We start from the raw sequence: 13181 nt of genomic DNA on the forward strand, positions 1-13181 counted from the left end.
CTTCCCCAGCTCCTGGCAACCCCCGTTCTATTTTGTTTCTATGAGCCTGACTACTCTATGTACCTCACATAGTGGAATCATACAAAATTTGCCTTTTTGTGACACTTATTTCACATAATGTCCTCACAGTTCATCCATGTTGTAGCATGTGTCAGAATTTCCTTCCTCCTACACTGAATAATATTCCACTGTTATGGATGGACCACATTTTGCTTATCCAATCATCAGTCAGTGGGCACTTGGGTGGCTTCCACCTTTTGGCAATTGTGAATAATGCTACTATAAACATGAGTGTACAAATAACTCTTTAAGTTCCTGCTTTCAATTCTTTGGGGTATATACCCAGAAGTGGACTTGCTGGATCGTATGATAATTTTATTCTAAATTGTTTGAGAAGCCGCTCTACTGTTTTCCATATCAGCTGCACCATTTTACATTCTCAGCGGTGCATAAGTGTTCCCCTACTCTACATCCTTGCCAACACTTGTTATTTTCTGTTGCTGTTTGTTTGTTTTTGATAGTAGCCATCCTAATGGGTATGAGGTGGTATCTCACTGTGGTTTTGATTTGAATTTCCCTAATGACTAGTAGAGTTGAGCACTTTTTATATGCTTGTTGGACATTTATATATCTTCTTTGGAGAAATGTCTATTCCAGTTCTTTGCCCATATTTGATCAGGTTATTTGGGGGTTCTTTTTTGTTGTTGTTGTTGAGTTATAGTTCTCTATATATTCTTCATATTAACCCTTTTTCAGATTTGTGATTTGCAACTATTTTCTCCCATTCTCTAGATGGTCTTTCACCCTGTTTATTGTGTCCTTTGATTCACAGAAGTTTTAATTTTTGATATAGTTGAATTTATCTATTTTTACTTTTGCTGCCTATGCTTTTGGTATCATATCCAAAAATGCATTGCCAAATCCAATGTCATAAAGCTTTCCTCCTGTGTTTTCCTCTAAAAGTTTTAGACTATGTTTGTCTCTGATCCACTTTGAGTTAATTTTTATACATGGTGTAAGGTAAGAGTTCAACCTAATTCTTTTGCAGTCTTTCCCAGCATCATTTGTTGAAAATACTGTTCTTTCCCCCTTGAATAATCTTGGCACCCTTGTCAAAAATCATTGGATCATATATGCAAAGTTTTATATCTGTGCTCTCTATTCTATTCTATTGGCCTATGTGCCTGACCTTATGTCGGTATCACACTGTTTTGATTACTGTACCTTTGTATGCAGTAAGTTTTGAAATCAGGAAGTGTGAAACCTCCAGCTTTGCTTTTCTTTCTCAAGATTATTTTGGCTATTTGGGGTCCACTGAGATTCCATATGAATTTTAGGATGGATTTTTCTATTTCTGCAAAAACTGCTGTTGGGATTTTGAATCTGTAGATCCTGCTGTGTAGTAATGACATCCTCACAATATTAAGTCTTCCAACCTACGAATACAGGGTGTCTTTCCATTTATTTGTGTCTTTAATTTCTTTCAGCAGCACTTTGTAGTTTTCAGTGTACACATCTTTTACCACCTTGGATAAATTTATCCCAAAATATGTTATTCATTTTGATGCTATTGTAAATGAAATTATTTTCTTAACTTCCTTTTCAGATTGTTCATTGTGAGTATATAGAAACACAACTGATGTTTGTGTGTTGATTTTGTATCCTACGATTTTGCTAGCGAATGTTATTTATTGGTCCTAAGAGGGTTGTGGGTTTTCATGGACTCTTTAGGATTTTGTACATGTAAGATCATGTTGCCTGTGAACAGAGATAATTTTACTTCTTCCTTTCGAATTTGGATGCCTTTATTTCTTTTTCTTGCCTAATTGCTCTGGCTAGCACTTCCAGTACTTTGTTGAATAGAAGTGGCAAAAGCAGGTATCCTTATCTTATTTTTGATATTAGAGGAAAAGCTTTCAGTCTTTCACCTTTGAGTATGATGCTACCTGTGGGCCTTTCATATTTGACCTTTATTATGTTGAGGTAATTTCCCTCTTTTCCCTGTTTGTTGAGTGCTTTTATCATGAAAGAATGTTGCATTTTGTCAAATGCTTTTTGTACATCAATCGAGATGATCATTTTTTCCTTCTTTCTGTTAATGTGATGTATTACATGGATTAATTTTCATATGTTGAACCATCAAGTCTGCATTCCAAGAATAAATCCCACTTGATCATAGTGTATGATCCTTTTAATGTGCTGTTGAATTCGGTTTCCTCCTATTTTGTTGAGGATTGTGGTATCAGTGTTCATAAGAGATATTGGTCTGTAGTTTTCTTGTAGTGTCTTTGTCTGGGTTTGGTATCAAGGTAATGCTGTCCTCTCACTTCACCTTTTGAGTCTCAGCTTCTTCATCTCTAAGATGGAGATAATAATAGAGTCCCTGTCTAGGGCTGTCATGCAGATTAAATGATAAAACTGCACACAAAATGCTTCAGCAGGGCCCAGTTCACAGGAAGCCCTCAAAACATGTTAGATGATGATAAGGATAATAATAAAAATAATAATAAATAAATAACAGTTCATCTCATAGTTGGACAGCTCAGTAGGCTGGGGCTCATAGAGTCAGTCTGTATTAGCAGCAGGGCACCTTTCCAGTAGTAGCATTTATAATTTTCCAAGTAAGGGAGCGAGTGATATTATAGGGCCGAACTAGGAAGCTGTCTCCTGGCCTAACATGTGGTAGAGGCTCACCCAAATTTGTGGAGTCATTTAAAACTTCCTGCTTGCTTTGATTTCTTAATAATGGCTTGACAGTTTTTGAGGAACTGAAAGCAGTGAAGCCTGGGAAGAGAAAAACAAAATGTAACACACAGAGTTTCTCTCATTCATGGGTTATCAAAGGTTCAAAGTACACAAAGATCAATGGCAATGGTGATGAACATGATGTGGGTGACATTTTCCAAAGAACTAATAATGTGTTTTAATTTTTTTAATACTTTATTTTTTTGAACAGTTTTAGGTTTACAGGAAATTGAGCAGAGAATACAGAGAATTCCCATATATCCACCCCTCCAATACACACTGTTTCCTCTATTATTAACATCATGCATTAGTGCGGTACATTTGTTACAACTGATGAACCAATATTGATATGCTATGATTAACTAAGTCCATAGTTTACATTAGTGTTCACTCTTTGTGTTGTACGTTCTTTTGTTTTGACAAATGTATAGTGACAAGTATCCACCATTACAGTATCATAACAAATATTTTCACTGCCCTAAAATGCCCTGTGCCCCTCCTCTTCATCCTGAGCCCCAGAGCCCCTGTGCCCCTGGCAAGCACTGATCTTTTACTCTCCTTATAGTTTTACTTTTTCCAGAATTTCATACAGTTGGAATCATACGGTATGTATCCTTTCCAGACTAGGTTCTTTCACTAAGCAATATGCATTTAAGATTCCTCCATGTATTTTTTTGTTATTTGATAACTCATTTATTTTTATCACTAGTATTTCATTGTATGGATGTACCACAATTTGTTTATCCATTTACCTTTTAAAGGACATCTTGGTTGCTTCCAGTTTTTGGCAGTTATGAATAAAGATGCTGTAAGCATGTATCCAAAATACATGAGTCTTCATGGATATAGAGAACAGACTGTGGTTGCCAAGGGGGAGGGGTTTGAGGGAGAGATGGAGTGGGAGGTTGAGGTTAGAAGATGTGAGCTGTTACATCCAGGATGGATAAACAACAAGGTCCTACTGTATAGCACAGGGAACTATATCCAATATCCTGTGATAAACCATAATGGAAAAGAATATTTTCAAAAGAATGTATATATATGTATAACTGAATCACTTTGCTGTACAGCAGAAATTAATACAATATTGTAAATCAACTACATTTCAATAAAATAAATAAATAAACAAGATAAATGGGTCTTAAAAGTCAACAATAACAAACCAAACAACCCAACTTAAAAATGGGCAAAAGAGCTCAACAGACACCTCACCAAAGAAAATCTACAGAATGTCAAATAAGCATATGAAAAGATGTTAAACATCATATATTATTAAGGAATTTCAAATCAACATGAAATATCTCTTCATTTATTTAGACTACTTTGATTTCTTTCATCAACATTTTGTAGTTTTCTTCCTATACCTCTTCATATAGCTAAGTATTTTGTTAGATTTATTCCTAAGTACTTCATTTTTTTTTTTTTTTTTTTGGTGCTAATGTAAATGGTGTTGTGTTTTTAATTTCAAATTCCACTTGTTCATTGTTGGTATATAGGAAAGCCATTGACTTTTGTATATTAATCATGTATCCTGCAGCCTGGCTATAATTGCTCATTCCTTCCAGGAGGGCTTTCTGTCGGTTCTTTGGGATTTTCTGCATAGACAATCATGCCATCTGCAAAATGGGCAAAAGATCTGAACAAACACCTCACCAAAGAAGATTTCTTTTTCCTTCCCAATCTAACTTTTATTCTCTTCTCTTGCCTTGTTGCATTAGCTAGGACATACAGTACAATGTTGAAAATGAGTGGTGAAAGGGGAGATCTTCACCTTATTCCTGATCTTAATTGGAAAGTTTCTAGTTTCTCACCATTAAATATGACGTTAGCTTTAGGGTTTTTATAGATGTACTTTATCAGGTTGAGGAAGTTCCCCTCCATCCCTAATTTGCCAAGAGTTGTTGTGCTGGTTTGGTGGTTTGTTAGTTTATCATGGATGGTGTTTAATTTTGTCAAATGCTCTTTTTGCATCTACTGTTATGATAATGCGATTTCTCTTCTCTGCGCTGTTGATGTGATGGATTACATTAATTGATTTCCAAATGTTGAACGAGCCTTGCATACCTGGAATAAATCCCACTTGACTGTGGTGTAGAACTCTTTTTATACATCACTGGATTCAATTTGCTAATATTCTGTTGAGGATTTTGCATCTATGTTCATGAGAGGTATTGGTCTGCAGTTTCCTGTTTTGTAATACCTTTATCTGGTTTTGCTATTAGAATAAGTTTGGCCTCACAGAATGAGCTGGGAAGTGTTCTCTCTTCTTCTATTTTCTGGAAGAGACTATTGAGAACTGATTACATTCTTTCCTTAATGTTTGATAGAATTTACCAGTGAACCCATCCAGGCCTGGTGCTTTCCATTTTGGAAGGTTATTCATTATTGATTCAAATTCTTTACTAGATATGAGTCTATTCAGAGTATTTATTTCTCCTTGTGTGACTTTCAGTAGATTGTGTCTTTCAAGGAAATGGTCCACTTCATTAACTTATAAAATCTGTGGGCATAGAATTATTCATAATATTCCTTTATTATCCCTTCAGTGTCCATGAGATCAGTAGTAATGCCATCGCTTTCATTTCTGATTTTAGTCATTTGTATCTTCTCTCTTTTTTTCTTGGTTATCCTGCTAGAGGTTTGTCAATTTTATTGATCTTTAAAAAAAAAAAACCAAACAGCTCTTTATTTTGCTGACTTTTCTCTATTGTTTTCCTGCTTTTTATTTCATTCATTGCTTCTTTTCTTCTGCTTGTGGTAGGCTTATATTGCTCTTCTTTCTCTAGTTTCATAAGGTGGAAGCTTAGATCTTTTCAAATGTATGCCTTCAATGCCATAAACTTCCCTCCAAGCACTGCTTTCACTACATCTTGCAAATTTTCATAGGTTGTATTTTCATTTTCATTTAGCTCAAGATAAATTTTTATTTCCCATGAGACTTCCTCCTTGACCCATCTGTTATTTAGAGATGTGTTGTTTAATCTCCAAATATTTGGGGATTTTCCAGCTGTCTTTCTGGTATTGGTTTCTAGCCTAATTCCATTGTGTTCTGAAAACGTACTTTGCATAATTTCTATTCTTTTACATTTGTTGAGGTATATCTTGTGGCCTGGAATGTGGTCTGCTTGGTGAATGTTCCATGGGAGCTTGAGAAGGATGTGTGTTTTGTTGCTGTGGGATGAAGCTGTGTGGTTGCCAGTTAGATCCAGATGATGGTAGTGCTGTTCAGTTCAACTTCATTCTTACTAATTTTCTGCCTGGTGGGTCTGCCCGTCACTGACAGAGGGCTGTTGAGGTCTCCAGCTACCATGATGGATTCATCTGCTTCTCCTTGCAGTTCTATCAGTTTTTGCCTTCCATACTTTGATGCTCTATTGTTGGGTACATACAATGAAGGACTGTTATGTCTGCTTGGAGAATCGACCCCTTTATCACTCTGTATCGCCTCTCTTTATCCCTGATAACTTTCCTTCCTCTGAAGTTGGCTCTGCCTGAAATTAATAGAGCTACTCCTGCTTTCTTCTTGTGTTCCAGTATTTTAAGTGCCAAAGTGTTTGGTAGAAATTTGAAAAGTGGGTAAAGGCACAGTCATTTGAATCAGGCAAACCTGGGAACAAGCCAGGCGAGTCAAAGTGGCTGACTGTGGGCACACTTAATCGTTCTATGCCTCAGTTTCCCCATCTAAAAAATGAGTAACTATCGGACCTACTGTACAGCACAGGGAACTATATTCAATATCTTGCAGTAACCTGTGATGGAAAAGAATCTGATAAAGAATAGATATTATATATATGTATAACTGAATCACTTTGCTGTACACCTGAAACTAACACAACATTGTAAATCAACTAGACTTCAATAAAAAATGAAATTTGTTTTAAATGAGGAAGTATCCCTTTGAATTATTGCGAAGATGAAACGGGATAATGCTGTAAAGCACATAGCCAATTTCCTGGCATTTGTGTAATTACACATAATGTGTCATTAATATATTCTACTAATATATGCAGTTATATTATTATCTATTCATATACTATAAGCTATTATTAATATAAGCTATTGGTTATAATTATATTGTGGGACATTAGTATAGATTTCTAAGTCCAAGTACTCTCTATGAAAGTTGGATGAGGCACTCTGAGAAGAGTGACTTAGAAAATAGTTGCAAAGTCTCAGGCTGGAGTGGATGGCTCATAGGCAGTGTCCTGAGGAGACAGAAGACTTCGCACGTGCCCTGCAGCCCATAGCCCAGGGCGCCGGGGCCAGGGGGGATGTGATATTTCCTCCTTGGTGCCGAGTTTTGCTCATTCTTCTTATTAACGTGGTTACACAGGAGGTTTCTGACCCCACTGACAATTCTCTGTCTGGGGTCTCTCTCTTTTGGGGGAAATGGGGTCACACCAGGGCCCCTATTGAAAAATAGATCATCTTTGGTTAGATAAATTCTGAGTAGCTTTTAAGAAGCAGCAGTAATAATTATTCACATGGGAAAAACCTTCATTGTACACCAAGGCTTTTAAAAGGTAGTTATGAAACTATGTTTTGTGGTGTGAGCTCAATTGTGTTTAAACTTTTAAAAAAGATTGTAAGCATAGAGAAAAGACTGGAAGGATGTGAACCATCGTGTTCTCAGTGCCTGCCTCTGGGGGACGGGAGTCTAAGTGATTTTAATGTCTTCTTTGTGTTTTTCTGTAGTTCTCATTTTCTGCATTATTCCAAAAAACATGTTATTTTAAAAATGAATAGAAGAAACAAATGAAAACAACAATTATTACAAAGCCTCCCCTGAACTTTAACACTTGCAGTAAATGGACAGTTGTCTCTTGCCAACTGAACTTTCTGGTTTGTGTTGGGCCATTTCTGCTGTCTTGCCACTCGGGACAACCAAAAGGATACTTGCATGGGATCAGAGAACTATCAAGTGGCCAATTCCTGGCCAATTCCCCCCGAGTTCCCTCTTGCCTCTGTGTTGCCTGACGCCCTACCCCAAAACTGGGCATCTATTCTGGGTCTGCTGTCAGGCTCTGGTGACCCTCCACTCACTAGCTGTGTGGCCTTAGGCAAGTCACTTAACCTCTCTGACCCTCAGCATCCTCCTCTTAAAATGAGGATTGCAGTGACCATCCAGCCAGATGAAGTGGTGAGCACATTGGGGCACCCAGTGTCAGTGGCACTAGTTATTCCTTGTTATTCCTGTTATTCCTGGCTCTGAGTGTCCCCCTTCTGCATTTCAGTCTGCAGACGTCGACAACCATCACGCACTCATTGAATATAATGAGGCCGAAAGCAGCTTTGTTCTCCACGACTTCAATTCCTGCAACGGCACGTTCGTCAATGAGTGCCACATTCAGAACGTGGCTGTGAAGCTCCTACCCGGAGACATCCTGAGGTTTGGGTCCGGAGGGCTGACCTACGAACTGGTCATCGAAAACCCAGCCTCTGTGAGTACAGGCCCCTGCCGGGGGGGGGGCGGCGGTGCAGAGGTGCCGTGTTGGGTCACCTTCCGTGCAGCCTAGGGCTCGGGTACGGCCACAGGTGGAGTTCGTCTGGAGCGCGTCACTCTTGCTTTCGCGATTCTGCGAAGTTCAGCCCCATTGCGTGGGTGCCCGGGGAGAGCGAGTCCTCGCGCCCTCTTCTGGGCATTTCATGGAATTACCTGCGAGGGTTGCCTAGCGAGCGGCCCGGAGCGAGAGCGTTTTCCTGAAAAGTGAAGCTAGGCGAGGGGAGGTGGAAAGCAGGTGTGTGCTTTTGAAGATGCAGAGATGGATGCTTCCTTTTTAGGCAGATCAGTGCTCTGCAACTTCCTAGCTTTGCGACCTCGGCCAGGGTTCTCTGCGTGCCTGGGTCTGGGTCTTCTCAGCGGTGCAGGGCGTTGAGAGAGTATCTATGTACAAAAAGTCAAAGTCTCTGGCCAGAGTAGACGTTCAAGGCCTGCCAGCTGTTATCACACCGGATCAGAAATGTTCCCGGGATCAGGACCTAAAGTATGGCCCCAGCTTAAGCGGAACGTAAGCCAAAATTCGCCCAGCAAAGCTCAGTCACAAGAAGTATCTGGTTCAGTAGGGAGGCAGGATGGGGGCTGGGTAGCAACACAGTCCTGGGTCAGAACCCCAGCTCTGCCACTGGCCTACTCGGTGCGCTCTTGCACAAGCCATTGGACCCCTCGGAACCTCGGTTTCCTCATCTACAAAATGGGGCCAACGACATCAATGACCTTGCAGGCTTATCTCGAGGGCTAAATGAGATGCTTATCATTGTAAAACTCCCAGAATAATGCCCATTCGTGGTGAGCACACAATTAATGCCTGTAGTGTGTGTCCCACAGAGATGGTGTGTTAACCTCACTCGCCAGCACCAAGAACGCTGCATGGGCTGAGACCTCCGAGGCTTAAAGTCCTTTCTGGGACGAGGCTGGGTATAAATAAATAAAGTTTAGAGAATCTAGACAGAATCCTGGGGTGTGGGTCCCCTAGGCAGCCTTAAATACTCACTCAGAGAAGATCAGCACCGTCCCTCAGGCTGCAGGGCCCGTGACACCGCATCCACCACGTTTGGCTTTGAAAATCTGGGGCAGTTTTCTCCTGCTGCTTCTCAGCCCCCTTTTCCTCCTTGGACCAACATTAAAGTGTGCTCACTTGTGGGATCCACTGGGATCCACTGGCCGCCCTGAGGAGGGGCTCTTGACCCAGAAGGTATTGACCTGATCAGGGGTTCTCAACATGGGTTCTAAGGATCCCCCTCATCAGAAGCACGTGGGGAGCAGACCAACGGTGCAGATCTGGGCTTCACCCCAGGCCTGAGGACTCATACTTAGGATTCCCAGATGAAATACAGGACACCCAGTTAAATCTGAATTTCAGATAAGCAACAAATAATTTTTATGTACAGGTGTGGCCCAACTATTGCAAGGAACCACTTATGCTGAAAAAATTATTTGGTGTTTATCTGAAATTCAGATTTTACGGACACCCTATAGTTTTCTATATATTTATTTATTCATTTATTTGTTTATGCGAAATCTGGCAACCATACACATCCTCCCTGGGAGTAGGGCCTGGGAATATGCATGCTCACAAGCTCCCTGATGATTCTGATGCACCGCCAATAGGAGGGAAACCGAAATTTAGAATCATTTGTATGGAACACTTACAGAATTTTTTAGGGATCAAAGAAAAGGGGATTTCACACTCCCAAGCCTGAAAATCCAAGTTCAGGAAGTTTGATTCAATGTGCCCCAAAATGTCTGATTCCAAGAAATTTTCAGGAATGTTCAGTTAAATTACAGGTTCCCAGGCCCCCTCCCGGGGAAATTCTGACTCTGTGGCTTGCCCGTGGGGAGAAGAGGGGAGCAGCAAACAATATCTGCATTTTTTTCTTCTTTTTTTCCTACAAAGATATTTATTGAAATATTATTTATAGGGCATAAAATTTGAAACCTAAGTTTCCATCCAAAGGGGGCATTGTTTAATAAATTGTATTTTTTAATATATTCTAAGGAGTTTAATATATTAGAAGGAGTTCGTGTATATATGGAATACTGTTCTGCCTTTTTCAAACACAGCTTTATTGAGATATAATTGACATGCCATAAACGGCACATGTTTAAAGTCTGTAAGTGGATGGGCTTTGACATATGGGTACACCTGTGAAACCATAGCCACAATCAAGACAGTGAACAGCTCCTTCATCCTCCAAAGTTTCCTCTAGATCACAGCATGTGTTTGTTTGCTTGCTTGCTCTTAACAGCTTCACTGAAGTACAATTTACATAACAGAAACTTCACCCATTTGAAGTGTCCAATTCAATCAATTTGAATATATTGATGGAGTTGTGCAGCCATCACCACAACCTGCTTTCAGAACATTTTCCTCCATTTCTATCACCCCAAACCTCGGAGAAACCTTGGAGGTATTTCATTTTGGGGTTTGTTTTTAACTTTTAATTTTCAAAATTATGGTAAAATACACATAAAATTTACCATCTTAACCATGTTTTAGTGTACAGTTCACAGTGGCATTAAATCTATTCACACTGTTGTGCAGCCATCACCCCCATCCATCTTCAGAACTTTGTTCATCTTCCCAAACTGAAACTCTAAGCCCATCACATCAAACCCCCTGCTTCCTTCCTCCCCTCCCACCATGCTTTCTGTGTCTGTGAGTTGGACTATTCTAGGTTCCTCATATAAATGGAATCTTACATTGTTTGTCCTTTTGTGACCATCTTATTATCACTTAGTATGATATCCTCATGGTTCATTCCAGTTGAATATTTCATTGTATGGATTCACCACATTTTGTTTACCTGTTCATCCATCCATGGCCACTTGGGTTGCTTCCACCTGTTGGCCATTTTGAGTAAGTTTGTTATGAACACGGGTGTACAACTATGGAATGGGGACTTTATTTTACAAGGTGCTTCTTATATAGTTGTGGGAAAAAGTGATGACGACCTCTAACCTTGAGTAGATAAGACGGAAGAAGATGTTTTGTAAGAAGAGAAACCAGGAGAGCAGCAGGAGGAATCACTGACGTGAACAGCACTGTGCTAAGCAATTCACCTGCTCTCCCTTATTTCACGCTCATAGCAACCTATGAGATGGGTTCTCCCGTGATCCCCATTTTACAGACAAGGAATCCGAAACTCAGAGAGGTTAAGTAATTTCCCCAGGGCCACACAGCTAGTCAGTGCAAATTAAACACTATCCCCACTTGCGGAAAAAGGAGGGGAGAAAACCATTTAGTCTGATGCTAGCTGGAGCAGTAGCCTTGACTGGTTTTCACACCGAGGAAAGCATACTCTCACGGTCACTCGAATATACACGGATTTTTTCAATTCTTATTCCTACACCCACTTGCACCTTGCTTCATTCCTCGCTTGACTGCAGGCAGCTGCACAAGTGTTGCCCTGGCCTGTGCCCAGGGCACTTTGCAGGACTCTCCCCAACCCCATCTTCTCAAAAGCGCTCTCTGCCGGGGCGTCCCCAGCTTGAGAAGCTTCCATCCATGACGCTCATATTCATGGAGGGGTCCTTTGCAGCATCCGTGTGAGGGCGGCCTGTGGACTGACTGACACCTTCCTACAAATTCCACTTCCTGATGACCCCAACCTGCTGGCTGTTTAAAAGAAGAGAAAGGAAGAGGGGAAAAAGGGAGAGGTATTGAAGAGCATCTCTCATCAAATATTTTGAAGCCCAGTTTTTCTAAAAAATTTGTGGCCGTCTTGCTTCCGGCATATTCTTGTTTCCAATTGATTTTGGGGTCCCTGGTGAGGGCGCTGTGTGTCCTCCTTGGATGGAGTTTCCACGGAGGATTGCCCTGATATCATACAGATTAAGTATGATGAGGACTGTTCTTCTCCCGACAAAGAGTTCCCAAATGAAAGCATGTATTTCAGGTTTTGTGGTGACCCTAACCAACAGAGGAGGGTGTGACAGCATTTTATTGGGGGGGGGGGGGAGGTGCGGGGCGGTTAGGAATCCAGATGTGTTTGCAGATGTCACAGTGGTTAGAGCACGTGCCCTGAGGTCAGGCTGACTCCAGCGCCGTCCCAGCCCTGCTCTTGACCGGCTTTTATACTGGACGTGCACAAATCATCTACCTCTCAGGGCCTCGGTCCCCACTCCTGTAACAATAGTTCCTACCACCTTGAGTGACTGTGGTATTAAGTGGGCAAAGTGCGTAAATTGCTTAGTCCAGAGTCTGGCACCTAATAAGCACATGATAACCCTCAGCTTTAGAGTCAAGCAAACCAGCATGGAGCAGCCAAGATGCCTCCTTTGTAAGTGTCCTTTTGGACAGGGAAACCTCCCAAGACCTGCCCCCGCTAGCAGATAAATACATTTGCAGATAAATTACCCTTAGAATAACATACAAGATGGAAAAATATGAAGAAAAACTTTTGTTTGACAAAGTGCATTGGCAGCCAGGTTGTGCCCAGGACCATCCTTTTTTTTTTTTTTTTTTTTTTTTTTTTTTTGCGGTCGCGGGCCTCTCACTGTTGTGGCCTCTCCCGTTGCAGAGCACAGGCTCCGGACGTGCAGGCTCAGCGGCCATGGCTCACAGGCCCAGCTGCTCCGCGGCATGTGGGATCTTCCCGGACCGGGGCACAAACCCGTGTCCCCTGCATCGGCAGGTGGACTCTCAACCACTGCGCCACCAGGGAAGCCCCCAGGATGATACTTTGTAAATTATAGCTCTCTCATCAAAGTATTACCTAGGGCTGCCATATTGCACAACTCCAGGGTCACCATTCACAACGTAGTCCATGTGGATGGCGCCCAATGAAGCTGTGCAGGAGATAACCCGCAGGGCCATCTGCAATGCCCTGAAGCAACCGTTGATTAATCCCATAGAGTCTTGGCACCAGGCGTGGGAAATTGAAGTCCCAGAGTCAGGTGTGCCGCCGTGTTGTGGGTTTTGTGTGTTGTTGCCTTT

At 41.2% G+C, this 13181-nt stretch overlaps 1 protein-coding gene across 1 annotated transcript in view; it reads left to right on the plus strand.

Moving 5' to 3' along the window:
- LOC132502425 (forkhead-associated domain-containing protein 1-like) overlaps positions 1-13181 on the plus strand; it is a 94201-nt gene that overhangs the window by 11404 nt on the left and 69616 nt on the right. The window contains exon 2 of the mRNA XM_060118336.1: positions 7980-8186. Within this exon, the coding sequence (XP_059974319.1) occupies positions 7980-8186 (207 nt within the window). The remainder of the gene's footprint in view (positions 1-7979; positions 8187-13181) is intronic.

This window comes from Mesoplodon densirostris, chromosome 2 (assembly GCF_025265405.1).
Source record: "Mesoplodon densirostris isolate mMesDen1 chromosome 2, mMesDen1 primary haplotype, whole genome shotgun sequence".
In the NCBI taxonomy this organism is placed as follows: domain Eukaryota; kingdom Metazoa; phylum Chordata; class Mammalia; order Artiodactyla; family Ziphiidae; genus Mesoplodon; species Mesoplodon densirostris.